A 27049-nucleotide genomic window follows, 5' to 3' on the forward strand; every position below is an offset into this window, starting at 1 on the left:
GTAATACTAACGAATGAAAGAAAAATAAGCAGGATGACTAACATAGTACGAGTGTATGCAGTCGTATAGTTTGTACGAACAGAGGTAGAGAGAGGAAGTTACACGGAATGGATTATAGGAAAGCTTTCCGACAAACTTGGCTCGTAATTCGGCCACCAGTTGCAAGTTCCTCAGCCGCAAAAACGGTTGGGATGTACGTTTTCCCTGAGCGTAAATCTCGTTAACTAAACTGAAGTATCCTAATCCGTTTTCTTCTCGGTGAAAAGAAAGGAATTGCGGGCTGTATAGTGGATCGAGTGAACATCGAAGTAAAGGATATCAAGTGTCTACCGAGCAGAGAATCAACAATCGCATAAAAGGATCTAGACACGTGAACTTTTGCAAAAGGTGTTGATTAGACGAGTGACCGCACGCGTAGGATTTGAAATAATACTTCGTTCGACTCACGTCTGCGTTTTAAAATCTCATCGAGCCGATTCGTTCGATCTACGCGCGTAGGAGTACACACGGTTTGAAATATAGCGCGTTGTCATAATGTGAGAAGCGGAAAGGTCCGATTGATTCGTTCGATCACGAGTAAAAATCGAAGGTGCTAGCTCGAGGAGATGAAGGGAAAGACGGAGGAGGATGTTGCCGGCAGCGTGGTGAAAGGAGGTAAAAATCGAACAGAGAAAAATAATGGAACCACGGGGAACGTTGATCGTTGTTTCGCGGTCAATCGGTTAATCGTGAAATACGCGCCTATTAAACAATTGGAAACGGTGGTAATTGTTGCGAAAATATGTATGCACTCGAGTTAACGCGCGGCTGAACTTGAACTGGAATTAATGGCAATTAAGGCTGACCCGTACGCAAATACGATGATCTCCTCGTTGGCCGATGTCTGCGAACGCGGAATCAAAATTAACCACCAACGCGACGCGACGTTACAGTCGCCGGCCAGCGGAAATCATATTTATGCGTGACTAATTGCGAGCAGCATGCGGTATAGGTGAAAAGGGAAATGAAAATCTGACGGCATAGATCGAAAATAATTCTTGGTGGTGGGCCAACCGACAGAAATTAAGGGAGCGCACGGAGAATCGTGGCCGCGGTCGCGGTCGCGGTCGTGTAACACGTTGCCCATTCCCGCTGAGTCTCCTCCCTCATAAACACCGGCTACTCGTGTCCTTTTTTGGGCGCATTTCAAGTCTTCCTCCCCTTGCCACTTGTTTCGTTTGCATCCGCATGCTTCTAGCACTTCGACTCGGTTCACGTCTGGCTAACACCGTTTTCTTTTGGTGGCGGTCTTCGTCTTGCAATTGGAGGTGTGCGAGAACCCGAAAATGTCGGGACGGGTCCCGTTCATCCGACAATTTCTGTTTCCGAATTGTTGCTCTATCTTTTAAGTAATACTTGACTTTCTTCATGCAACATTCGACGCTGCAAGCATCATATGTACGCAGCGCCGGTAACGATTTTGTTAATGGTACCGTGCCGTTACAAGCGTTGGTACATAATTTATCGGCGAAGAGCTGAACCAAGTCTGTTCTGTTTTATGAGAAGACAAGGGATCGCTTTTCCGTCTCGAACGACTCGTTTATCTTTGCAACAGTTTAACGTCCTACCAACGCCGCACAGTGGGAACTTTCGACCAAACTCGATTCAAAATCAAAGAACTTTCGATAAAAATGAGGTAGAGCGATGAAATTTTTTTAAAATTAAAGCTGAAACTTGACAGAATATGAGAAAAATAGGGAGATTATGTTACGAACGTTTTTTAACCTTGAAAAAATTCGTTAAACTTTCACAATTTCAAGAAAATGTGGTTTCTCTGTTACCACGCGCGGAAAAATTTTTTTTAAACATGCTATATATCATTTCCCGTAGATTTTTTCACGCTGATTTCAAATCTGGTCTCGAAATTTGTCTGATTTGAAATCAGCGTGAAAAAATCTACGGGAAATGATATATAGCACGTTAAAAAAAATTTTTTTCCGCGCGTGATAACGGAGAAGCCACATTTTCTTGAATTTTCTCAAGGTTAAAAAATGTTCGTACCATAATCTCCCTATTTTTCTCATATTCTGCCAAGTTTCAGCTTTAATTAAAAAAAATTTCATCACTCTACCTCATTTCTATCGAAAGTTCTTTGATTTTGAATCGAGTTTGGTCGAAAGTTCCCACTGAGCGCCGGTGTCCGAGTTTATTTTTATCCAAAGTATCAAAATCATCATCTGATTATTGAATTTTGAAACGGATAGCTGTTTCAGTTTTGGAACAATAGATACATTAAAAAAATTTTGTATTGGTTGTAGAAAGCAGGAATTATGTAAAAATGTACCTATTTCTTCGTTTGATAATTTTAATGAAGTGAAAATAATGCAACACACACACACAATATTCCTAAATTCTTCATTTTCTCCACAAATAAACAAGTGTGTTTTAAAAAATTAATAATTAAAGTTACGAACGAGCCTAACAAATTAATTATACGTATAGTTTTAAAAGAAGTCCGCCGTCCGAGGGTTAATGTCACTCAAGCGAGTTCCTGATTTGAAACTGGAAACTTTCCTGGCAAAAAATCGAACGTGGGATACAGAGTGCATATACTTTCGCGGGATAGATATAGTTTGTCTTTCTTACTAGTTCAGTGTGATTTCTGCAATTGTATAGTTCATTTGGAACGCATCCTGCTATTAATAAGGGAACGCGATATGGTTGCTGCTTTTGTCATCGCCGCCGACACCGCTGCCGCCATGCTAATGTGCATTGATCGACGCTCCTCTGCGACACTCCCTATTTTTTTAAATGGAATTAGTATTTGTTATCAAAGATAACACATCTGGAGACGAATAAAAATCAATCGAGCGAGCTCCGTTCGTCTTATACAGTGGATCCAAAAAGTATCTAACCATAAACTGTCTGATTCTCGAGAAATTGACGATATTTAACCTGTTTCAAGACCGGAAAAAAATTCGTACAGCAATAGACTTAGGGTCGTTTTGAAGCTTGAAGCATTATTGAAGCACTCGCACACCATTATTCATTTTCCACTAAGATATTGTTACATGATGTAGCAGATAAGAAACTGGAGACCTGTTTTTCCTAAAAAAATACTGGTCGTCCACAGATTCGAAGATTGGAGCTTCCCCTTTACAACGACATCTTGAAAATTGATGTACGATGGAATTATTAACGACCTTATATTTTCGCATCTGTTCATTCAATTTCATATTCAAAGAACTATTTGCAGCTTCTTTTTTCAAGGCAACGAAAGCCAAAGACAGAAAGGAAGAACTAGGTTGTCCTTTATTATGTTTATTATAATCCTCAGTAATTTCCTGAGGGAGACAGAAAATTTATATTCATTGTGTGTCTTCATTTGCATTAATGCTTGAATATCGATAACAGAAGGACACGATTTTGTTTGAATTTAAAAAGAAATGAACAAGGCTCATATTCAGCAGATTCTGTTTCAAATCTTCATCGCGAGTCTGACTCGTTGCTGTACGGGAAGGGGTTAAACCGTTATAAATCAGCCCCAGTTTTTCTAGACAGAAATACTTTTAAAACAGCAATGAACAGTTAAACACGCTATTCTTTCGGTGGTCGATATTGGTTTTTAGAGAAATCGAAGGCGTCTGCTGGGAATGAAATGGATGTCGATGAATTGGAACAGCTTCGGGACAAGTACGAAGGGAAGTTGACGGCGTCCCTTTATACCGGCACTCTGCTTGTCGCTCTGGTCGGCTCGATTTTAGCCGTGACAGTCGTTTGCGCAGCGAACTATCGGGTAAATCCAGCTCGTTTCAATTGTTCTTAATGTTGTTTCCTTCGTCGATGTACGAGCAATTCATTTAGACGCGTCCACGATGAGTAAAACCATATAAAGAACGCCTTGGAGCAGTGGTTTCCAGGCGTGCCTCCCAAGGGAGGCATGGAATATTGCCAGGGGAGGCTCCGAAATTTTGTAACCCTTAGCACTCAAGTGGCGACAATGAGGCACTGCTAAATATTGCTATATCAGTAATGTAAAATAATTGTTATACGTTATTAAATTATTTCATATCAAATAAATTAAAAAATTTTTGAGTATTGCATGAGTAAATTGCATCAGTTTAATGTGCATAAAATGAAAGAAATCATATGGAACAGAAATATTCTAGGTCAGAAGAAAGTTAACCCTGGAACATCACGCTTATTTTTTGAGATATGTACCACTTCACACTCGGGTGTCGGAAACCTAAAGTTCTTTTTTATAAAAAGAACAAAAATGTAAATATTTAATGGTTTGGTATCCCACCTCGATGTTTCACCAAAATGCAAAAAAAAACCACTCATGCTCATGTCACATTATAATTAATCGACGCGCTGGGTTTCTGAGACCCACAGTGCAGTTAATTCCAGGGTTAAAATTGTTCCGCGAGTGCAAGGGTTGAATCAAAAATGAATTTGTAGTTTTCAATTTTCTTTGTAATAATGTCTTTATTATTTAAAACACGTCTACATTATTATATGATATAAAGGCGTAGTAGCATAAAGGTTGGAAACCGCTGGCTTAGAGTGAATTTAGACTTTCCATTTTGGATGTACATTCCGGACGATTCATCCACAATTAGAGTTGCCATTTATAAAATTGCGAACCCAGGATGAACGGCATAAGAACCCCGGACTTTTCCGTCCGAAACCCGGACACTTTTAACGGGACGGGAAATCCGTATGTCTAGAGGGTGTTCCAAAATGGTAGAAACATAGATGAGGCAATTCACAACACACAACAATACAAAATTTGACCTTGTAATTTTTCAAATAAACAAAATTCCACCGATCCAGAGGTACCAAATCCAGCAGCTGTGATAGTCTTTACACATAATTTTGGTACACTCTGTACATACAAGTACATCCACAGTGAAGAATAGTAAATTCGCCTTTATTGAAGAGAGAAGGGGATGAAAGTGATAATGTTACACGATCTTCAATAGATCGCTTCTCCTTAAGAGTTTCGACCGCCAAAGAAAATCACTTTGTGCGAGATAAAAGAGAATCCTCCACCAGCTAGTTTCTGTTTACAGGATCTATCCGGAGTGATCGTTGAAGCAACCAGCTTAACGATAATGATCTTCACCTCGTTGAGTTTGTTATTGCTGACACAGCTGCCGTCTACGTTAACATCGGCTAGAACTAGATTTCTCATAGGATTTGCCGCTTCTGTGATTCTCGGGATCGGAATTTTGAGTCTTGAAAGTACTGTACCTCTGTTCATCATGATCCTCGCGATGATCGCTGTCGTTCCAAGAGGATCTCGGCAGATACCAACAATCCTCGCGATCATCTTTATCATTGTTCACGTGGGAAGAAGTCTCCTAGTTTTCGTCTATTCGAACCGTACAGACTACGTCGTAAACAAGGTACCTATGTCTCCTCCATTCTTCCGTCTTTCTCCTAGTCGGGATAATATGTTTGTTGCTTGTTCGGTCGTTTAGACGTGCGGGGAGATCGTGTTCCTTATTGCGGCAGTTCTAGCGGGCTCTTACTATAGTATATTAACCGCGAAAGCTCATAGCAGAACCTTCTCCGGGACGAAAACGGTGATTGAATCCCGAATCAAGCTGGAATGCGAAAGGGAACAACAAGAACAATTATTGCTCAGCGTTATTCCAGCTTACATCGCAGCTGAGGTAAGCCCTTCCAAAATGCTTGCTTTATAGGGTATCGGGTGTTCTCAAAATCTCAAAATTATTCTTTTCGGTCTCCTCGGTGATTCCTTAAGGAGCTGCGTCAGTATATTAGGTAGTTATGATAAAATCAGAAAGTCGATTAAAGTATCACTTTGAAAAACAAAACTCTATCCCCCGTATTTCGTAGATGCTTTGCCTCTTGAAACCATTTGGTATGCGTATGTTTGAACTCTATGAACTCCAGCGTTTGGTCGATTTTGCAGGCCATGGCCTGTGCTCAGCCCCATAAAAGTTTCGAGTCGCTGAAAAAATCTCTGCGCCGGGTGGGGGACCGAATGACGCCAGAAAAACACGTTTGAGCCTCTAAATCGGCTTAAAGGGTGGCCACTTCGAAACTTCTTAAATATATGAATACTAAAGGTCCATGTTATGGTTGTTATTATTTGGTTTTTCAAAATTCGTCAATTTGACAGAATTATAATAAGAAATGATTAACTCCGTTATTTCTTGTCACCCTGTATTATAAAGGGTATTTCACCTAACTTGACCACCTTGAATATCTTTGTTGTTTTTAAAGATACGTCAAATGTCTGAAGGACAAAGTTGAATGGTAAAATCGTATGAGCCCCATTTTACCAAACTTTGTCCTTCAGACATTAACGTATCTTTAAAAACAACAAAGATATTCAAGGTGGTCAAGTTAGGCGAAATACTCTGTATATAATCACCATGAAATTTGGTAAATGTGACAAATTATTGAATATTTATCAAATTAACTGGCGAGTTTATATAATTCCCGACCGGCAATTAAGTCTAATCACCAGTTTATCACGTTTACCATAACATTATACACTCATAAAAGACACCCGGTACACTTTGTGCCTGATTAACAGACGATGGAATTAAAATATACATATAATTGATCGTGAGACAGGTAAAGAGAAGTATCATGTTGAAAATGGCGGACGCGTGTCAAGAAGCGAGCAAGCACCAACAAACCAGGTTTCACGAAATGTACGTGCAAAGGCATAACAACGTTAGGTAAGCCGATAATTCTAGCACGTCGAAAGTGTGTAGAATGGAAGGAGTACGTTCCAAGCGCTCTGTACACACATTATAATAACAACCGAACGATCTTGTTTCAATTGGCGCGCGTATTAGTATTCTGTACGCGGACATTGTGAATTTCACGCCCCTTTCGGAACAATTGTCTGCTTCGGAACTGGTGCGAACCCTGAACGAACTGTTTGGAAGATTCGATCAAATTGCACAGGTAATGAAAACAGTGGTTCTGCTTCTGTCTCGACTACAGGGTCGTCGAGGTTAATCCGGAGAAGTCATTGTACGGAGAAAAATGGGTCGGATTGCAGGAGAATGTCACTATAGTTTTTTGCCAGTTTGTGCACAATGGTATAAAGTAGGCCTGAACTCTCTCCCAACTCTACCTTCCCCTTCTACGACGCTATTCCCCCACTCCTGGCGACGAACATCCCCACGTCACGTGACTAATCCGATACTGACGGAGAGAGGGTAACTTTTTCCCCTCGATTCAAGTCAATACTCTTGCTCTCTCCCACTGTACTCCTCAATCCTCCCCATCAAACTCTTTTGGACTGCCCGAAGAAACTCCGGATTTATCTCGACGGCCCTGTACATCTGTATAGGGTAAATGTACCTATTACTGCGGTATTTTGTCCCAATGAGATTCAAATATGTAAAGGTAAATATTTTACCCTGAATAATTCTGTATTCTCGTTGGCGAGGCAAACAAAATTGTTAATCATTCTGATATTTTCATAATCTCAGGATTTGGAAAAACATGTTCTATAAGACCATTTTTCTTTTATCCTGATCACCAAAGGACTGTTGTTCACATGATTGTACATTCTTTATATTGCTTTAAATTGAATAGGGAAATGTTTATTATTGTTTAAACACCTACTTCGATACAATGAAAATCGGAAAAGAAACATCTCTTGCTTTTTTAATACAAAAAATTAAGGCCTCAGCATTACGTACATTAAAGTGAAGGAGGCGCTCATTACTGCGGCACAAAAATCAGTAGGAATGTCCCTAATACTGCGGTGTGAATTGCAACTACATTATAAGCCTAACGTTCTAGATTCGGTATCTATTCGAAACACGTAAGTACGTAGGATACGATTCTTGATAAAGAGTATTATAGATAAAATAAGAAAATGTGGCAAAACTTAAATCGAAAAGTAATGAAAAGAACAGTGTTAACAAAAATTAATGACAAAGTAAAGTGAAGTGCACGAAAAAATCTACTTGTGGAACTGAAAACTTTAAGAAACAAAAAAAGAATAGAGATCTTAAAAAATAAAAAGAAAGAAGAATTTTGAGAAAGACAAAGGAGTTTACATTGCACATGCAATTGTGCATGATGAAAACTTGACAGTGTTCTTAATTTAAAACAGCTTCAAACTAAAGATAATAAATATTACTTAAATATTTGTTAAAAGAATGTATTTAGTGATTCACTCAGGAACTGACTGTACTAAGGATTTATTTAAATTAATGCCTAGAAACGTAGTTTGTTTCCGTAAATTTCAAATTCTAAACCGCAGTAATGGGTACGCAGTAATTGGTACGTGGCTCTTCTTTGTCCGCAGTAATACGTACAAAATGACATCGATATTATTTTTCAATATTTTCTAATGTTGTATTAGATTTTGAGGGCCACCAACTGTTTTTTTTTGTATAATATATCTTCCATAAAATGCTTACACATATTTAGGAATGATATTAAAACGAAGCACGATCAAAGCATGATACACCGCAGTAATCGGCACAGTTACCCTACCAGTCTAACTCGACTGATTGAATGAATTACCTTGCACGGCGCGTTTACCGCGCCGACCGGAACTTCCACAGGGACCCGTAAATATTCAGCATGCATTTTTAGGATAATCAATGCATGAGAATCAAGATCCTGGGTGACTGTTACTACTGCGTTTCAGGACTGCCGGTTTCGCGGCCGAATCACGCGTACAACTGCGTGAACATGGGACTTGAAATGATAGAGGCGATCAGGTGAGAGAGACTCGACGGAAAACGAGCTCCGTTTTATGTATTTGGTTTTGCATTTTCGGTGTTCCACGAATATGTTTGCACGTTAGGTTTATACGGGAGGCGACGGGGTTCCAAGTGGACATGAGAATCGGCATACACACCGGAAACGTTTTATGCGGTGTGCTCGGCCTACGTAAATGGCAGTTCGATGTTTGGAGCGACGACGTTACTCTGGCGAATCGCATGGAGAGCGGCGGTTTACCCGGGTATAATTAGAATTCTATATTTCCAGCAAAACGTACAGTCATCGTGTCGTTATCGCTCCCCAAGCTTCTCTAACTGTTCCTCGCGTTTCTTTCACCACAGGCGGGTACATATAACCAAAGCCACCCTGTTACAACTTGGTAACCGTTTCGAGGTCGAACCCGGCGACGGAGGGTCGCGGGAAAGTTATCTCGCCAGCCACAACATCGAAACTTTCTTGATAATCCCGCCGAAGGTGAGGCGATCATTTTACCTTGTATCGTGTCGTATGGTAAAAGTTTTCGACTCCGAATTTAGTCTAAAATTCTGTGGTCTAAACTTTATCATTTAAACCAGGGTCGGCCAACACGCGGCCCGCCGCGCCGCGCCGGGCGATTTTATGTTTCTATTGAAACTTTTGTTTCTCGTTGTATGTATACACAAAATATTAAATAAATGAAAATTTGCATGTGTCGTATTGTTATAATGCGCAAATGCGACGTATAAGGATAAAGTTTTATTCATTTTGTATTTGTATTAGATTTTTTAAAAGCATGTTTACTAAAGTGCGGCCCGCTGTAACGTTACGCGTTATTAAAGTGGCCCGTGAAACCATTTGAGTTGGCCAGGCCTGATTTAAACAGTAGGTGGAGTTCGCCAAGTATCCGACACATAGGGTAGGTTTTTCTTTTCAAGGGTGGTCTACAATTACAATCTCAAAATTACGATTAAACAAACGTTACTCAATACAAATATTAATCAGCTTTCAATGGTTTACAAATTGCACCATTAGGACTTTTCTAAATTACACTACGTACATTTGATTGTATTGATTGAACTGAGTTGACCTTGAACTAAGAAACTTCCTTGACACTAAACCTACCGACCATCAAAAGTAACTGATGTGTATAGTGTTATAAAAGTAACAAGATTAAATTTACTTATATTTCGTGCGATTTTTACTGTAATATACAGGGTGTCTCAGCTGCAGGAGGCCACCTAAATATCTCCTTTATTTTTAATGACACAAAAAATATTTATGGCACAATAAAAATAGTATCGAACGAGGAATATCGTAGAAGAACAATTTCCTTTGTCCGGTTATTTTTCCATAGTTTTTTTCAAGGTCATCGTTATTGTTTTATCGGGAAAACTTATCTTCTTTTATTCCATCTTATACCGGCTGAAAAAATACATTTGAATATGCTTAAGTCATTAACAAGATGGAATAAAAGAAATAAGTTTTCCCGATAAAAAATAACGATGACCTTGAAAAAATAACCGGACAAACAAAAATTGTTCTTCTATGATATTCCTCCTTCGATACCATTTAACTTATGCCATTAAAAATAGAGGAAATATTTAGATGGCCTCCTTCAGCTGAGACACCCTGTATACTGGAGTCAAAAAATATATTCAATAAATTCCCATGAAGAACACCTTTATAATTTTAATAATTGTCAAATAGAAAATCTAAAATGGGTCATTGACCCCCCTCGTGGTAGGTTCAGTGTTAACAAAACTCCCTATGTTTCAATGCTCTCCGATCTCCCCTAATCGGTAACAGATATTCATCCGTCGATGAAGAATGCGAAATTCGCGCAATGATTTTTTCGTTTCTGTTAGAAAAGCAGTGGAGAGAATTGCATGGGTGGTAACAACGCAGGAGAACAAGGGAGTAGCCTTACTGCAAGGATACCGTCCAGGTAAATCATGTGTAATGTATAAGAGATGAAGAAAAATTGTATACAGGGTGTCCCAGTATTGGTGGTAGAAACATGGAAAGGGTGTTCCAACTTCCAACATGAGAAAATAAATCGATAATATGGAATGACCTTTTTTCATTCCATTCTTCGTCTGACTGCGTCCCGTCGTAAAGACGCGTCTGTTCATGACCTACTGATTCTACTTCCTACTACTGGGTGAACATTATAAAGTGTTACAGACGAATATGTATCTCCAAAAATATTGATTATACGCAAAAATGTTTCAGATGAAAGTTGTTCAGTACCGAGGTGTGCATCATGTGGTGAGATTTCTATTTTTCCCGATGGACCCTCCAAGTTGAGGAGAAGGTCACCTTGATTTTTTCAAATGAAAACACCTACTTTCTGCATCATGAATTGATTGACTATCGAATTCTAAGTAAAAATGTATTGACCTCTATATGTCCTAAAATTGATAGTTAACGAGATATTATCGAAACAATTTTCTTTCTTCTTCGGATAATATCTCGTTAACTATTAGGTTTAGGACATATGAAGGTCAACACTTTTATACTCAGAATTTGATACTCTATCGATCTATGGTATAAAAAATAGGACATTCCATTTAGAAAAATAAAGTTGACCTTCACCTCACCTTGGAGTGTCCACTGGTAAAAATAAAAGCCCCCCTACCACATGATGTCCCCCTTGATACTAAACAACTTCCATCTGAAACATTTTTGCGTATAATCAATATTTTTGGAGATACTCGTCTGTAACACTTTATAATGTTCACCCAGTAGTAGGAAGTAGAATCAGTAGGTCATGAACAGACGGATTTTCAAACTCGTTTTTCTCGTAAATGAAGTGTCGAATAAATATTTATATTATTATTTATATACGATGAGTTTTCGTAATTACACTTAATTTGTTCTATCAAATATTTTCCCTCAGAGATGTATATCAGAAATAATTATGAAAAATACAGATGTTTCGTTTAAAACAGGACTCGAAAATATCTCGGCTATCTCTGAAAATACAAAAAATGTTTCTAACGTAATCTAAATGGTTTCAAAAGACGAATCAGATGGAAGAATCTTTTTTTATAAATTGTAATTTTTTGATCGTTTTTTCAAGGTCACTCGTGTTTTTTACGTACATACACACATTTTTTGTTGTTGTATGTAATGGCAAACATTATTGTGCATTCGTCCATGTTTAATAGCACAACCTTGAAATGACCGTGAACTCTAAAATTTGCTAATTAATGTATATAAAGTTTTAGAAATGATACGTTCCATCCAGCAAGAAATAATTCTTGCTACAATTTGCTAGTATTAGTGGCCGTAATGGAGGTAATACTTCGTACAGAGCTTGCTAATGGACTCATCACTTAGGGTACCTGTATACCAAACCCTTATAATTAAACGTAACGACATTGGGTGAACTGAGTTAGTGCAGCATATACACGTCGTACACATATTGTAACCGGAAGTTCCTTTTCTGGTTTAATCATTCAGATATTAAAGAAATGAAGAATAACAATAAAATGAAACGTTGTTCAAACATTCGTTAAATTAACAATTGCGATGAAAGTATAGACTCCACGCTCGTTGTTCTAGTATAAATTAAATCAGAAAGTAAAATGAGCTGTAAAATAAGTCATATAAACTAACGAAACAAGTGGAACATTTTTTTCTCCGTTCTCAAATAGATCAAGACCGAGTAGCAAAATGACGAAGTACGTGGAATGCTGGGGCGCGGACAAACCGTTCGCCAATATCGCGGAAGCTACTCTTGCAAAAAATATTGGTCTAACGGTGAGTAACAAATTCGTCATCTTCTCTCCAATTTTCGAGGGGAAAATTGTTGAATGAATTTCCATCTGAGATGCAAATCACGCGGTGTACGTTCCTCCTTTTTATTTCAGAGTATCGCGTTGATCGAATCGAATCTTCTGGCGAACAATAATTCCAGTTGTTTCGCCGACGTAAAGTGAGTTGCCCTTCTTTCTCTAATTTTCGTTCAAATAAAGGTGCTATCTCATCGACGCTATACGTTTACGCGACAGACGGTGGTGTAGTGGTGGAAATGGTACCGACGGTATGTCTCCCTTTACCTACCGGTTCAACGACCGTGCTGAAGAAATTCGGTTCCGTGAACAAACCGACGAGCAATACGCCTACTATTTGCCCGCCTCCATCGCCATGTACACGATGATTTTCATCATTCAAATCACCTATTTGCCCAAGTAAGTGTACCACATAATCTCGGGCGCTTCAACAATTTAGCGATGCAGCAATCGCATGAAAAATTCGTCGACTAGTTTCTATTGGGTTCTGTAAAAAATGTCGTTCACGTATTTTTACCACGCTTATATTAGCTTGCATCATAATGCATCAAATCTTGTAATCGAATTTTAAACCACTTCCCGATGAGCCAGAGACTTGAAACTTTAAACATAGCCCAGAACTGGGTCGCAATGCAATATTAAAAAACAAATTTAAAAAAAAAACTGTGCATCTAGAAGAAAAAAAATTTTAATATTAACCGTCACACCTCGTCGCGCGACGCTCGGTAGTACGTGATCGCGTTTAGCGATCCCCACTCCGCGCGCCAGCGCTCCCTACTCCACTACGCGTTTCCACTCCACTGACCCATTTCGCACCGAAGGAGTCCAGTCAGTGTGATGTTCCAACCGAATTAATGGAACACCGAGCGAATACAAGTTTCCCAGTATAAAATCGTTTCTGTTACAGAAGCGTTACAGTTTACAGCTGTTTCGTGACAGGTTTGTTCTTGCTGTTGATCCTCGCCGTGACATTATGGTTGTCCGCTAGAACCAAAACCGAGAGCGAACATACGAGAAATCAATTAGCCACCAGCAGATTCATCAGAGTAATCGCATACTTGATCACGATAGTTCTGGCGACCGCCTCCTCCATGCTTAGCCTAATCGACATCGATCAGGTCAATGAGTACAATGTCATGCCGGTACGTATCAACTTCAAATTTTGTCGACGAAAAATGTAACTGAATCGACGAGAACGCGTCCTACAGAAATTATTTTTCTCGTTATCGGATAAACTAGATAATGTTGACTCATATGATTGACTCAAAAGTATATCAGGGGGTTTAAATAAATTATTATAATTCGACTGCGGATTTTATGCATTTATGACAAAAATGTGTGTGTGTGTGTGCGCGCGCGTGCGTGTGCGTGAGCGGGTGCGTGCGCGTGTGTGTGTGTGTAGGTGTAATTTACTATTGTATTATTATAATAAACATACTATTGTATTGTTTTCAAACTAATAAATATAATAGGGGAGAAAATAAGTTTCTATTTCACAAAAGTTTGTTGCAATTCAGGTAAGAAATTGCATAAAGATTCGCAGTCTAATTATAATAAAATATGCTTTCTATTTTCGTACCCCTTCGTTTTTCATTTCTAACATATATGTATATTTCTCAACGCAAAAAATTAGTGCATTGAATGTGGTGTAAATTAGAAACAAGATGATTTCTTTTTAAGAATCCATTGAACACTTATTTTTGAAACTTCTGAGATACTGTTCGACACCATGCCCCCTCCCCCCTTTATCAATTTATGTAGCTATACAACCAGATCTTAACTTTTTAAGAAACAATATATTTCTAACATTTTTGAGAAAAATATCTGTCTTCAATTTTCCACCCATTTCTGTTGTACCATTTTTTTTTATGAAATGATGAACGTTTAAGGGTAAGATCACAGTGCGTCCTACATCAGACTTCAAAATTGGCGACATGAAAATTATTTGAAGTGAACGCTGTTCCGTCCTACATCAGACGAAAATCAAAATCATTTTAACTTCCTCCTACATCGTCCAGCGGCGAGGCCCATGGGATTTGTCCATTGTTACTCTCCTCGAAGTACCTGAAAAAGGTTCGGCTCCCCGTGATTTTGACCATTTCGTCCGGTTTCTGGCCCACTGTGAGCACCTTGCTGGACGAAAACGGACGAAAAGACACCAACACATCCCTCCCAAACGCTCGTCTGTGTGGGCTGATGTCTGATGTAGGACGAAAACGGACCCACTGTGATCTTACCCTAACCCTCCGACGCGACGGCGCGGCGCGGCGGAGACTGGGTCTACTGTGACCCAGAATATAAACATTTACTTACTCAACAGTATCTTCCAAAAATTTAAAAGTGCTTGATGATTTTTACGGCGAGTATTGTTGTCACGAGGGGTTGTTATTTCAGTTGTACATCTATTCCACGGTGATAACTCTGATCGTTGGTTGGACGCACTTGCGAATCGGTTTCTTGCTGAAATTCTGCGTAATGTGCGTGTCCGGGACAGTGGTCCTCGTCACACTGTCTCAAATACCGACCATATGGTTGCACCACACAATGGGAAACGATGAGTAAGTAATATAAGGATGATCCTATTCCGCTTCTTTACATTACTAACCAAGAATAAATGCGACCAGACATTCGAAAAAGTAATATTGTCACGGTACGTTTCAGATATTATCGTATAGACAATTTGCTTCGAATCGGATATTTTCTTGTGCTCACCTGTCTAGTGCTTCACGTTTTGGACAGACAGGTTGAGTACACGTCTAGGATTGACTTTCTGTGGCAGAGTAAACTGAAAATCGAACAGGAACAGGTGGAAACTATGAGAGGCATAAATAAGATCCTCCTCGAGAATATATTGCCGGCTCACGTGGCAGAACACTTCTTAACAAATACGAGGGCCAGTCAGGTAAATCACATCGATGAGGGAGGGGCCTATTCACGATCAATCATGTTGCGCAACATGATTGATCGTGAATGATAGTGATTGACTAATTGCGCAATCTGTTGTGTAAAATCAGAATCTCCTGATATTTCGTGCACAACAAACGGGTTGCGCAACGATGTGCACTGTGAATCGCAGTGTTGCACGAATTTAGTCAGACGAGTCTTATCACTGCTGCTGTGTGTGAACCTGGCTGTCTGTCTGTGTGTCTGATTGCTCAAATTATATGTCAACGTGAATACAATTTGGATTTGAGCAACATCATGCTGCGCAATAATTGTTGCACAACATGATTGATCGCTAATAGGCCCCTTTATACTAGGCCAGTGCTCTTCAAACTTTGTCAATTTAAGGAACCCTTATGAGTATTTATCTTTATTTTCTATTTTTATTATTTTCATCATTTTGATGAATATTTCATGTATGTTTATGGAACCCTTTAAGACATTTTGTGGAACCCCAGGGTTCCGTGGAGCACAGTTTGAATAACACTGTACTAGACTCTGGGACCAGACTCGCCAGATGAGGGGAGGGAGCACGAATTCAGGGAAAAAAGTTACCCTACTATGTACTCATTTTTGTTTCTTTTCACGATTGCGGTAGGAACTCTATCACGAAAGATATAGCAGTATTGCAGTGATGTTTGCATCAATTCCAAACTACAAGGAGTTTTACGATGAAACTGACATCAATAAGCAAGGATTGGAGTGTCTGAGACTTCTGAATGAGATTATCTGTGATTTCGACAAATTGCTGTTGAAACCAAAATTTTCTGGTATCGAAAAAATCAAAACCATCGGCAGCACTTATATGCTTGCTTCGGGTCTCAGTCCAGGAAAAGAGGACACCGATGAACAAGTAAAACGCCCGTGTCTTCTTTCATTATTGTTCGAACGAACGAAATATATTCTGATTTTTCCCCGATTTATTCTAAGATCTAATTTTGGTTTATTCCTACTTCCAGGATCCTCTCAAGCAACAGGACCACAACATAATCATCCTCGTGGAATTTGCTCTCGCTTTGATGACGATTCTAGATCAGATCAATAAAGAATCTTTCCAACGATTTAAATTGAGAATAGGTGAGTGTTCTGTAATGTAACAATGTTTCTGATTACATCACGTAAGCGTTTACAGTGGATTTATATTTTCCATCCTTTTTTACGTCTCTGACCTTAATACTATACTTGGGCCCAAATAAGAATATTATGACATGCATGGAAAATTCCATGTAAAATACCGTTGGTCCTCGGGACACTTCTACCACGGTCTCAAGGAGGCCAGCACTTTCTTATTTTTTATGAGGGTCCGAGGCTCAAATTGCACACCCTTGGACCATCATCTTCGGGACCATCATTAAGCGCAACTCCTTGAGAGTTTCGGATAAATAACTCTGTCTGCCGAGTCCTTGGAAAATACGTTTTTCAAAGAAGCATTGTTCCCGAAGTCGATGGTCGTCGTCCGCATGAGACCAGGGGTCATAAATTAAACGCACGTGTTGGCCACTTGGGCCTTTCGTTGTTACGCGACTCTGGGTCCGTTGCTAGTACCGTCTCTGTTTGTACATTTGCTTTCCGCGATTGGCTTGAGGTGGGGATGTCCTCCCCCGCCGATAGGGATGCATAGGAATGGCTCCTCCCTCGGGTCAGTCAACGAATGGGATGTTCTTTCCCCCAAAAAATGTACCATTTTCCCCACTTTTCAATCTCACCACCGAGGTGGGGAACGAGCTGACCCAGGGACAGCGACTCAGATACAATTTCTCTCTGAAGATATACAGTCTTCCGCAAAAGATTAACTCGATTCGAGATAGAACTTCCAGTTCAAACAAGTGTAAGATATTGTAAATATAGTGAATAAATCCAGAGGTTCGTTAAGGCAAAATAGGTGTCGAGCTGTCGTTTCATTGAAATTTACAACGCAGAACCTCTCAAATATATTAAGAGAAGCTGCGAACATAACAAAGAAAATACTTGTACTGCGTCAGCCAATGATCGCGTGGTCGGCTGAGTACGAGTAGGGGGATTAGAATGAACGAGTTCCGTTAGAGTCATATGCGCAGTAGAGTCTTAAATTCGTCGGCTAGTAAGTATCTTCTTATTTGGGCTCAAGCTTAGGTTTACGGAGCTCTAGAAATAACTATTTCATATTATATTATAAAGATAACAGGAATTTGTCTATCCAAATTTTTGGCCATTTTCCAATAACAAATACCCAAAGAAATAAATTTGGTAAATAATTCCTCCAGGTAGCATTTTTGCAATCTTAATAATAATCGCAAATTAAGGATATTAGGACCCGTCATTTTGACTAGTGTTAAGTGACTATATCGTTGAAATTGTCTCGCCAAGGGCTACAAGCGTAGGAGTTCAGAAATATGTGGTTCCATTAAAAAAACAAAGTAGGTTGACCTTGAAATCTCCTAAGCACCTCCCCCTGAAAAAAGTTGTGTATCACGAAATTTGTCCCTCGAAACCAAAAAACTTCTGTCTGGAACATTTCTTCCTATCTGAAAAAATGTAGAAGTTATTCAGCTGGCTTGTCTTAGATGACTCACCCTGTACGCACTTTTAAAGAATTGTATCTGTTTCGATAAGGTTTGAATCATGGGCCCGTGATAGCAGGCGTGATCGGGGCCCAGAAACCTCAGTACGACATTTGGGGGAACACGGTGAACGTAGCGTCCAGGATGGACAGCTGCGGAGAAATGGGAAAGCTTCAGGTCACCGAGGACACTGCCAAGATTTTGATGACTGCGGGATACGAATTAACCTGTCGGGGACCAACTTACGTGAAAGGGAAGGGAACCCTAGTCACGTATTTCTTGAAGACGTCGTTCGACAACAAGGAAGAGAATTATTAGCGTGTCGATAATTGTGGGGAACGCCTAAACACGAAGAAAGAGGAGGAAGAGTGGAAAGGACCATTGCTTTATTCCAGTTGAAGCGTATGACGGCTGAGGAATGTACAGGGTGACAAGAAATAACAGAGTTAAACATTTCTTATTATAATTCTGTCAAATCGACGAATTTTGAAAAACCAAATGATAACAACCATAACATAGACCTTTAGTATTCATATATTTAAGAAGTTTCGAAGTGGCCACCCTTTAAGCCGATTTAGAGGCTCAAACGTGTTTTGAAATTTTCGGCTATGGGCCGCAGCTCTTCTGGCGTCGGTCCCACACCCGGCGTAGAGATTTTTTCAGCGACTCGAAATTTTTATGGGGCCGAGCACAGGCCCTGGCCTCCAAAATCGACCAAACGCTGGAGTTCATAGAGTTGAGATCCGGTGAGTACGGCGGCCATTCCGCAGATGTGATGAAACCTGGAAAATGGGATTTGCTACGGTTTTCGTGGATCAAGGGGTCAAAATCAACCAAGAAGTGTATCGACGGGACATTCTCGAAGCCGTCGTACTTCTGTGGGCCCAAAAGCACCTCGGCGATCCGGAATGGACGTTACAGCAGGATTCCGCGCCGGACCACAGGGCGAAAACAACTCAGGAGTGGTGCAAAGCCCATTTTCCAGGTTTCAACACATCTGTGGAATGGCCGCCGTACTCACTTAATCTCAACGCGATGGACTACAGCGTGTGGTCGATTTTGGAGGCCAGGGCCTGTACCAGGAGTGAGACCGAATGACGCCAGAAGAGCTGCGGCCCATTGCCGAAAATTTCAAGACACGTTTGAGCCTCTGTATCGGCGCAAAGGGTGGCCATTTCGAAACTTGTTAAATATATGAATACTAAAGGTCCATGTTATGGTTTTTATTATTTGGTTTTTCAGAATTTGTCAATTTGACAGAATTATATTATAATAAGAAATGATTAACTCCGTTATTTCTTGTCAGCCTGTATAGTGAAGTCTGCTACACGAATGTATAATGAAATAAGAACACTTACTATATGTCTTTCCGTACTTCTACGATCGAGTTCATATCACTTCGTAAACATTATCACGAATATTTGCATTAATCACAAATTACCAAATTGATTAACGTGATGATTATTCACCGATTTCCTTATGTCCTGCCACGACACGTATGATCTACTCGTAGGTTCCCAACACTCTAACAAAGTGTTGTCACACACGATCGTTCGAAACTTTCATTCGACCAGCCATGTGTTGTTTTCATAATTTTATATTTTCATGAGATACATTTAATGACGATACAATCGCAGAGAAACGAATAAATTCGCATTGTACAAACAGTGCGCGAGGGTTAAGAAGGTAGATTATATTAATTATGTAAAATTATTGAACGAAAAAGACGCAAAGATAATCGGATAAAGAATAGAAAACGAAAATTGAGAGTAAAGGTGGTTAAATATGCATTTCTTTATCAGAGAGCTAGGAATTAAAACAGCCTTAATTTTGCGAGGCAAATCGTTCGGATGTGGCGATACGTAGTTAGGCATAACAGTGGCCTTGGTTCTGCAAACACCACTCAGGTTGCAAGCTTTCAGCATCGAATCCTCTCGCTACGTATCGTTCTCTTTGCCTAAGCATTCTCTGCTCAGCATGAATCCAACTCGAGGTTGGCTCTGCCCACAATCTCTCGGCGAGTGCTGCTGCTCTGGGCCAGATTTTCGAATCGGTCGTAGCGCTGTCAGCTTGCTCTGACCAAAGAGCTGCTTCTCCTCCTGTCACGGGAAACACATGTGCATAGAATGCGAGAAATTTTCCTTCGAAACATGTATGTACAAAAAAGTTTACCCAATATGTGATGTTTCTTCGTCAGAAGATTCTTCGATCTGACTATCGACAGCGGGGAATTATTGTAAACCTTCTGCCAACCTTTGTAAGGCGCACACCAGTTTTCACCTTCGCCTACCCAAGCTGCGGAACTGAAACGAACCCCAACGTAGAATTTATACCATTGAGAGGCCTATTCACACGATCAATCATGTTGCGCAACAGCCATTGTTTGATCGTGAATGATAGTGATTTACTAATTGCGCAACCTGTCTCATCAGAGACTCTTTAATAGAAGAGCGTAAAAAATCAAATAAGAACAAATCTTTTAAATGACAAATCTACTGTTTAATTAAATAGTTCTGAGAGTTATTGTGGATTATCTCTAATACTTTAAATGCAATAAATCAATCATTGTAAGGGTGTATAAAAAGTAATGGTCATCCGTCCGAGGGAGGAATCTACCCTCTGGATCGGTGGACATTTGTAAAAGAAACTTGCCGCGAAATTGTTTACAACAAAGAAAATACGTACGACGCGTCATCGTCTCCCTGCTCATTCGGATCATTTTGGATTTTACATAAAGATCCGCAGTCTATTCATTATCGACTGGTAACATAACTGTGTCGCGTATAAATAAATGAAAATTGAGAAGAAGACTAAAACTTTTGCATACGTCTAACTGAAGAAAATAAAACAGTCGTCAAGCATATTAGCGAACGTTTGCTCACCCGCAATCTAAATAAAGCGCATCGTAGTTCGAAAAGATTACGTCGAAATTGTTTCGCAACAATCTGTCAACCGTCGGATCGTCGCCGGTTGTCCAAATTTGAATGATATACTTGCTAGAATCCAGATATTGAATATTTTCAGGACTGGTCAAGCCACTGGTCCACACTATAACAGGAATATCTTTATGGCCATTGGCAACAGTTAATTTCTCAAGTGCTTTGCTCTGAAAATGATCCCAAAGTTTGTAGAAACTAGATTCCGATAGATCCCAGCCTTTCACAGACTGCATCCAATTTGTTATAACATCCGAAGAGTTCCAGCAGTTTAAGTTCACTTCATCTCCGCCCATGTGGAAAATATCCGGTTGAAAATCCTGTAGCATGTCCTTGTATATTCCCCCGAGAATTTCGTACATTGATTCACTGGTCGGATTCAGTTGACCACAGGGCGGTTCGACGCAATACTTCTTCCAGGGTTCTGCCTTGAAACAGACGATGGCGTCGTCTCCTACCTGAAAGATCGTTTTATAATGGTAGTGTGTACAATGTCGCGTGTATCAGATCGTCCCATATGCAATGCAGAGCTTTCTTTCGTGTTTTTGCAATATAAAACTTGAAATCACGATCTGCGGATTTTTATGGGAAATAAAAATTTTCTGAGTCAATTACAAGCAGTGGCGCACCCAGGGGGGACCAGGGGGCCAAGTCCCCCCAAGAAAAGAAATGTTCAGCTTCCAAAATTAAAATCGCGGAATAGCCCTTGACAGATATATTGGCTAAAAAAAAAGAAAGGTCATCACGCCAAATCTAGGGCTAGGTTCAACTCCGCCCCCCCCCCCAAGATTGCATCTTGGGTGAGCCACTGATTGCAAGAAACAGATATTGGTTAAAAATGTATTATATTTTCTTTTAATAATTTTAATAAGCCTAATAATTAATTAATAATTTTAGTTATCGTTATTAGAATTAAAAATTTGTCACGTCCACACAGGACGTATTCAACAGCAGGTACCACTGTATCTAAAGCCAACTGCGTTTCTCTAAATGGGATTATATATTTTTTACCATACATCAAAAGCATACTAAGCTTATTAATACTTATATTTACAACGCTTGGTCCACAAGGCTATTCCATTCTCAAGATAACTTATCGTGACATTTTTATCACGTTTACTACTAAGTTTAGGATTAACACTTTTAAAAAAGTTAATACCATTGCTCCCTTGAAATAAACAAAGTCGATTTTTAAAATGTTGACCTACGTACATAGAACAACAGCTGACACGCTATCATTTGTTCCCCTTGCAATCATGCTACTTCGGTATTAAAAGTTATTTCGAGGTGTGCAAGCTACGTGTGTTACTCAGTACTTCAATATGTTAGGTACAAACGAAGAAATGTAAGAAAGTCGTCAATTTTTCAGACAGGCATTTTATTGCACAAAACAGATCAGTTCGAATAGAATTTTTTTCAAAAACGAGAGACTCATTATAAGCTTTACCACGCTTGATAAGACACATTATTATAAGCTTTACCACACTTGATCGATCACCGCAGAAATGGATGTTTAAAAATCTCGAGAAATAATTCCATCCCCCATATCGCTGCTCCGGAAGTATACAGGTTCATCCGTTTTTAAACGGCCAAACGTTAACCAGCTGTAGAGGACCCCAAATGGAACAACTTTTACCCCTATCACTTTTTTTTTATCCGAAGGTCATACAAAAAAGTTTATTTAATAAAAAAGATGTCCCTACTTATTTTAAACTAAACAAAGGAAAACCCATCAAGATTCATCATTGGAGTCCTGAGATATTTAATTTTATGTAAACTCATAAAATGATGATTTTTGCAATTATCTGGAAATCAAGGCCGAAACAAAAAAAGTGATAGCAGTAAAAGTTGTTCCATTTGGGGTCCTCTACAGCTGGTTAACGTTTTGCCGTTTAAAAACGGAGACCCTGTATACACGTCATTATACGCATATTATGACGCAACTGTAAAATTTTGTGAAATTGACTTTATTGTGTTGGCGGGCTGAAAAATGCATTTACTAGATGTTTGTAAATCGACATAATGTAAATCGAGGCTGGTATTTATTATTTTATAAATTGAAATAACTTAAAAGTTGCAATAATAACCCACAATGTCTATAAACTACTCTCATAGAAGAATTAAACCGAATCTTCAATGTTTACAGTTGTGTCATTATACTTCCGGAGCAGCGATATATCCTTAATAAATGCATAAAAGTATAAATCAAACTTACCCATTGCCATCCTTCACCTACGTGGGCAGGCGCATCAAATTCCGGTAATACCCGAACACCACGTAAAAGTCCATGTTCAACGATTTCCTTGACATCCTCCTCCGTGTAGATCTTCTCAGCCGAGTACGAACCTAATTTTGAAAACTTGGGCCACGTTCTACTTACATAAGGGAAACTATGCGAATCGATGATATGCCAATGTAAAGTGTTCAGCTTGGACATAGCCAATCCATCAATCGTTCGCAATATGGCGGATTTGTCGAAGAAGTTTCGACTGGTATCCAGCAACACTCCGCGATATGGATAAACAGGTCCATCAGAGATCGAGACCTCGCTCGGGATCTGAATCTGATTCCGTAAATTGTCGTAAATGATCAATTGACCCAACGTCTCTATGGCATGGCGTGCGCCGAAATACGACTTCGCAGTTATCGTTGCGTTTATCACCTAAGCAGTATAAAAGAAGGCACGTATCATTGTCTTGCTGGCCATGTTCGGCATTTTCGGCAGAACATACTAAAGATGCCGCGAATTAAAATGAACTATTGGATGACTGCAAAAGTTCGTACCCTATTTTCAGAGACCTTTTCTTTTTTAGAAAAAAAGCAACTCGATAAAAGCTATTCTCAACTCGATTATGATTGTTCTATCTCGTACGAAGTTGTCCCATTATATGGGAATTACAAGAATATGAAGGAGAGGAGCACAACCCAGTCAGACAAATCTGCTTTGAGCGATCAATGTTTGTAATCGTGCTTTGCGAGCGAAAGGCGGTCATGTTGGTGCCAATTCCATGCCCAATCCAGGCTAAACCTTGCTCTCGTGAAAATGGCAGGTCGGTCACACTAGGGGCGGACCTAATCTTGCTCTAATTGTAAGATTAAAGGTCTTTGCCCACTAGAACGCCCCCTCTGTATACCTGCGCCATCGCTCCGTCCCCGTTTTGAGTTTCTTCTGTGTATTTCTGTGGTTGCAAGGAAAAACGCCCCATGTCACAATTTCAAAAAATTTCAATTTATGCATTGAGATTTATAGTATAGGATCAGCGCTCGGTCTAGGGCAATCGCTCTAGGGGCATCGCTACGTCGCCCCGGGCAAAAAGTCAAATTGCCGCCCCTTAAGAATATATATGTATTTTTTAAATAAAGGTACATATTTTTTATTTTCAATAAAAATCGAATCATTTTATTTAAATTTTAATAAAAGCAAATTTTCTATTAATTGGGTATTTAACACATCAATATTTTTCTCATACTTACAGCTACAATGGCGCCCCTAAATTTTGGCGCCCCGGACAAATGGCCCCTAGAGCGTGCCCTGATAGGATTTACGTCTTTATCAGAGAAAAAGTCATGAAAATAAATTCGAAAGGCTTAAAAACATAATGCAATTGAACCGATATTCAATGGCAAAGCATTAGTGACCGAAACTTTAAACGGCAATATCTCGAAAGTGAAATTATGTGACATGCGGCGTTCTTCCTGACAACCACAGAAATATCGGGCAAAATCGGAGTAAACCTTCTTGTAGGAGGAAAAACGGAAATGTATTTAAACTTCTTTTACATAATTTTAAGTTTCATGTATGATCAATAATTTAAATATTTACAAATCTTGAAATAATGACGATAACTACCCAGTCAGCTAGGCCTGCTCGAGCAGTTGTATGATACCAGCAGATGGCGAGCATTATGCTGTCAGAACTAATTAATTTACTGCTGGCAGAATACGTCCAAAATGTCCAAAATCGAGCATTTTCTTTACTGGGTATTTTGCCCGATATTTACTGTTACAACAAGATTAGGATTGCTTCAAATGCGACCAATCTGCACTCTTGGCATGGTTTGGGTACCAAAATGGCCGCCTTTCAAGCAGGTTTGGCCGACTGGGTTGTGTCCCTCTTCTCTATACTCTTGTAATTCCCATACAATGAAATAATTTCGTATGAAATAGATACACCCTCTTCACGAGAACAATATTTGTCCTCGATTTGGCATGGAATTGCAGTTGCAAACTTTGCACTGAAATACCGAGCCTAATGCGGATAAGTCGCAATTTATACAGAGTGTCCCAAAATTTCTGAACATCCCGGAAATGGGAGGTCCCTGCGACCATTTGAAGCGATATTTTCCTTTGCAAAAATGTTATCCGCGGCTTTGTTTAGGAGTTATTAACGAAAAACACATTCTCCCATTTCCGGGGTGTTCAGGAATTTTGGGACACCCTGTATACAAGATTTTGTGGCAGTCATACCAAGTCAAGAGCAGATTGCTTATTGGAAAAGTATGAATGAAATGAAACTGGAAAGTATGCATTTTCTTCCCACTCTAGCGATGCTGTATGATAATAAATAACAAAATGTTAAACAGGCTTCCATTAATCAACGAAAATGATCCCATGCATAAAACCTGGCATTCCGGTATGAACAAAGACCCAACTAAGAAATCCGTACGACTGCAAAACAATAGTAGCGTCAGTCACGCATAAATTATCAGAAAAAACTTGTCGAGTGCCACGACTAATCCCCCGCATTATAAATTTCGGTTTATCGTTCGATCAGTGAACGCGTGCAGTTTACCTTGACTCTCCTCAGTCACCCTTTTTTCTCTTAGAATGTTTTGGAAGAAAATACGTTAACTGATGAAAGGTTCAAATCCCGGAGAAGCAGAGAATTCTCTTAAAGATCTGGCAGCCTCACCGTTTTGTCCACTTCGGAAACTGCTAAAGTATAACTTTCATCTGTGTTCAGGGTGAGCTTAATGTCTTCAGTCTCGTTGAGTCCGTTAAATCGTAAAAGCAGGCTGTAACCACCGGCATCTACCGATTTTCCGCGAGATTTGCCAGCATTCTTTCTCAAGAGAAGCACATTTTTCTCCAAAAGTCGCTTAACTCGCGTCCCACTTTCTAGATCTGCTATCGAGATTAGTTTAGGATCAAGTTGGACCATGGCCTTGCTCAAGGACAGGTGACCCGTTGGTTTCGGCCATAATGAGCTGGATGCGCCGCAGAATAATTCGCATACTTCCAACGATATCGGGATACTCGTTTCCTTCGTGATTAATTGCTTCTTGCATAGCCCAGCTTCGCAAGTGTAGTGCCATTCGGAACTGTGTACAAAATTCGAAACTCTTTCTAGCATTTTATGTTTGTAATGTCTCGATGTACACTCCCGTCCGTAAATTAGCGGACCGGAATCGCCGGATGAGAGGAGAGGGCACGAATTGAGAGGAAGAAGTTACCCTTCTCGGCCAGTTCCGAATTAGTCGAGTGACCGGGCCGCATCGTAGAAGGGGAAGGTAGAGTGGGGACACAAGTCTTAAGACGACTCTGCACCGAACTTTTACTTATTTTCAGCAAAATGGTAATTAAAACAAGAATACAATTTTCCAGCTTGACTTTATTGTTTTATTTTGTTATTTGTAGCTATTGTACGATAATATTTGGGGGGGGGATGCGCAAAATTAAAAATATACATATATATAATTTGAATAAATATAGAAAGAAAGAGATTGAGAAATTGTGGGATGAGTTAGGTAAAATCAAAACAGTGGATATGGACAGCTCTAAATAGAAGCCGAACTGGAAAACAAGTCCCCCATTATAAAAATTAGTCGACAGAATGCCACGATTAGTTCAAGCATTAGTTACAGTGGATAACAAAAGTAAGTTAATACTCATATATGTATATTTTCAATAATGAAATCACGATAACAGTAATATTTATTCACTTATAAAAATTTGAAAGTTTATTACGTATTTAAAGTTGATTACGTATTTAATGGTAATGTTGAAAACAAAATTTATCACGATCGTGATAATCGATATCGATAATCACAGTGATCTGAAGATGTATCAAGATATTGATCTTTCTATACTAAATATACAAAATGTGGTGTGTGTGCCAAAAGTAAGTTAAATTTTA

General features: G+C 39.5%; 2 protein-coding genes across 3 annotated transcripts in view; one reads left to right on the forward strand and one right to left on the reverse strand.

The window, feature by feature from the left end:
- On the forward strand, positions 1–19661 carry Adcy2 (adenylate cyclase type 2 Ac76E). Of its 2 annotated transcripts, XM_076424736.1 has the most exons (19): positions 1–654; positions 3609–3775; positions 5055–5390; positions 5466–5660; positions 6595–6701; positions 6822–6933; positions 8587–8714; positions 8801–8959; positions 9060–9192; positions 10563–10642; positions 12357–12462; positions 12573–12637; positions 12714–12893; positions 13402–13636; positions 14889–15052; positions 15156–15396; positions 16036–16290; positions 16397–16514; positions 18030–19661. In XM_076424736.1, the coding sequence occupies exons 1-19, from the start codon at positions 606–608 to the stop codon at positions 18293–18295; spliced, it is 3096 nt and encodes a 1031-aa protein (XP_076280851.1). In that variant the 5' UTR covers positions 1–605; the 3' UTR covers positions 18296–19661. The 2 variants fall into 2 exon arrangements, with proteins under 2 accessions (XP_076280851.1, XP_076280852.1); XM_076424737.1 differs by lacking the exon at positions 3609–3775.
- The window catches only part of Hexo1 (beta-hexosaminidase 1), a 9919-nt gene continuing 2433 nt past the window's right edge, over positions 19564–27049 (reverse strand). Inside the window, exons 2-6 of the mRNA XM_076424750.1 lie at positions 25826–26234; positions 23129–23575; positions 20860–21371; positions 20150–20280; positions 19564–20076 (exon numbers count right to left, since the gene is read on the reverse strand). Coding sequence (XP_076280865.1) covers positions 19844–20076; positions 20150–20280; positions 20860–21371; positions 23129–23575; positions 25826–26234 — 1732 coding nt within the window. The 3' untranslated portion in view covers positions 19564–19843. The remainder of the gene's footprint in view (positions 20077–20149; positions 20281–20859; positions 21372–23128; positions 23576–25825; positions 26235–27049) is intronic.

This window comes from Lasioglossum baleicum, chromosome 6, assembly GCF_051020765.1.
Source record: "Lasioglossum baleicum chromosome 6, iyLasBale1, whole genome shotgun sequence".
NCBI lineage: Eukaryota > Metazoa > Arthropoda > Insecta > Hymenoptera > Halictidae > Lasioglossum > Lasioglossum baleicum.

Bases quoted from the DNA above. Each gene is read 5' to 3' on its own strand.
- Adcy2 (XM_076424736.1), top strand. From the start codon at position 606: ATGAAGGGAAAGACGGAGGAGGATGTTGCCGGCAGCGTGGTGAAAGGA. The intron at 5,391-5,465 runs GTACCTATGTCT...TCGGTCGTTTAG, and splicing joins CAGACTACGTCGTAAACAAG to ACGTGCGGGGAGATCGTGTT. The intron at 12,894-13,401 runs GTAAGTGTACCA...TTTCTGTTACAG, and splicing joins CAAATCACCTATTTGCCCAA to AAGCGTTACAGTTTACAGCT.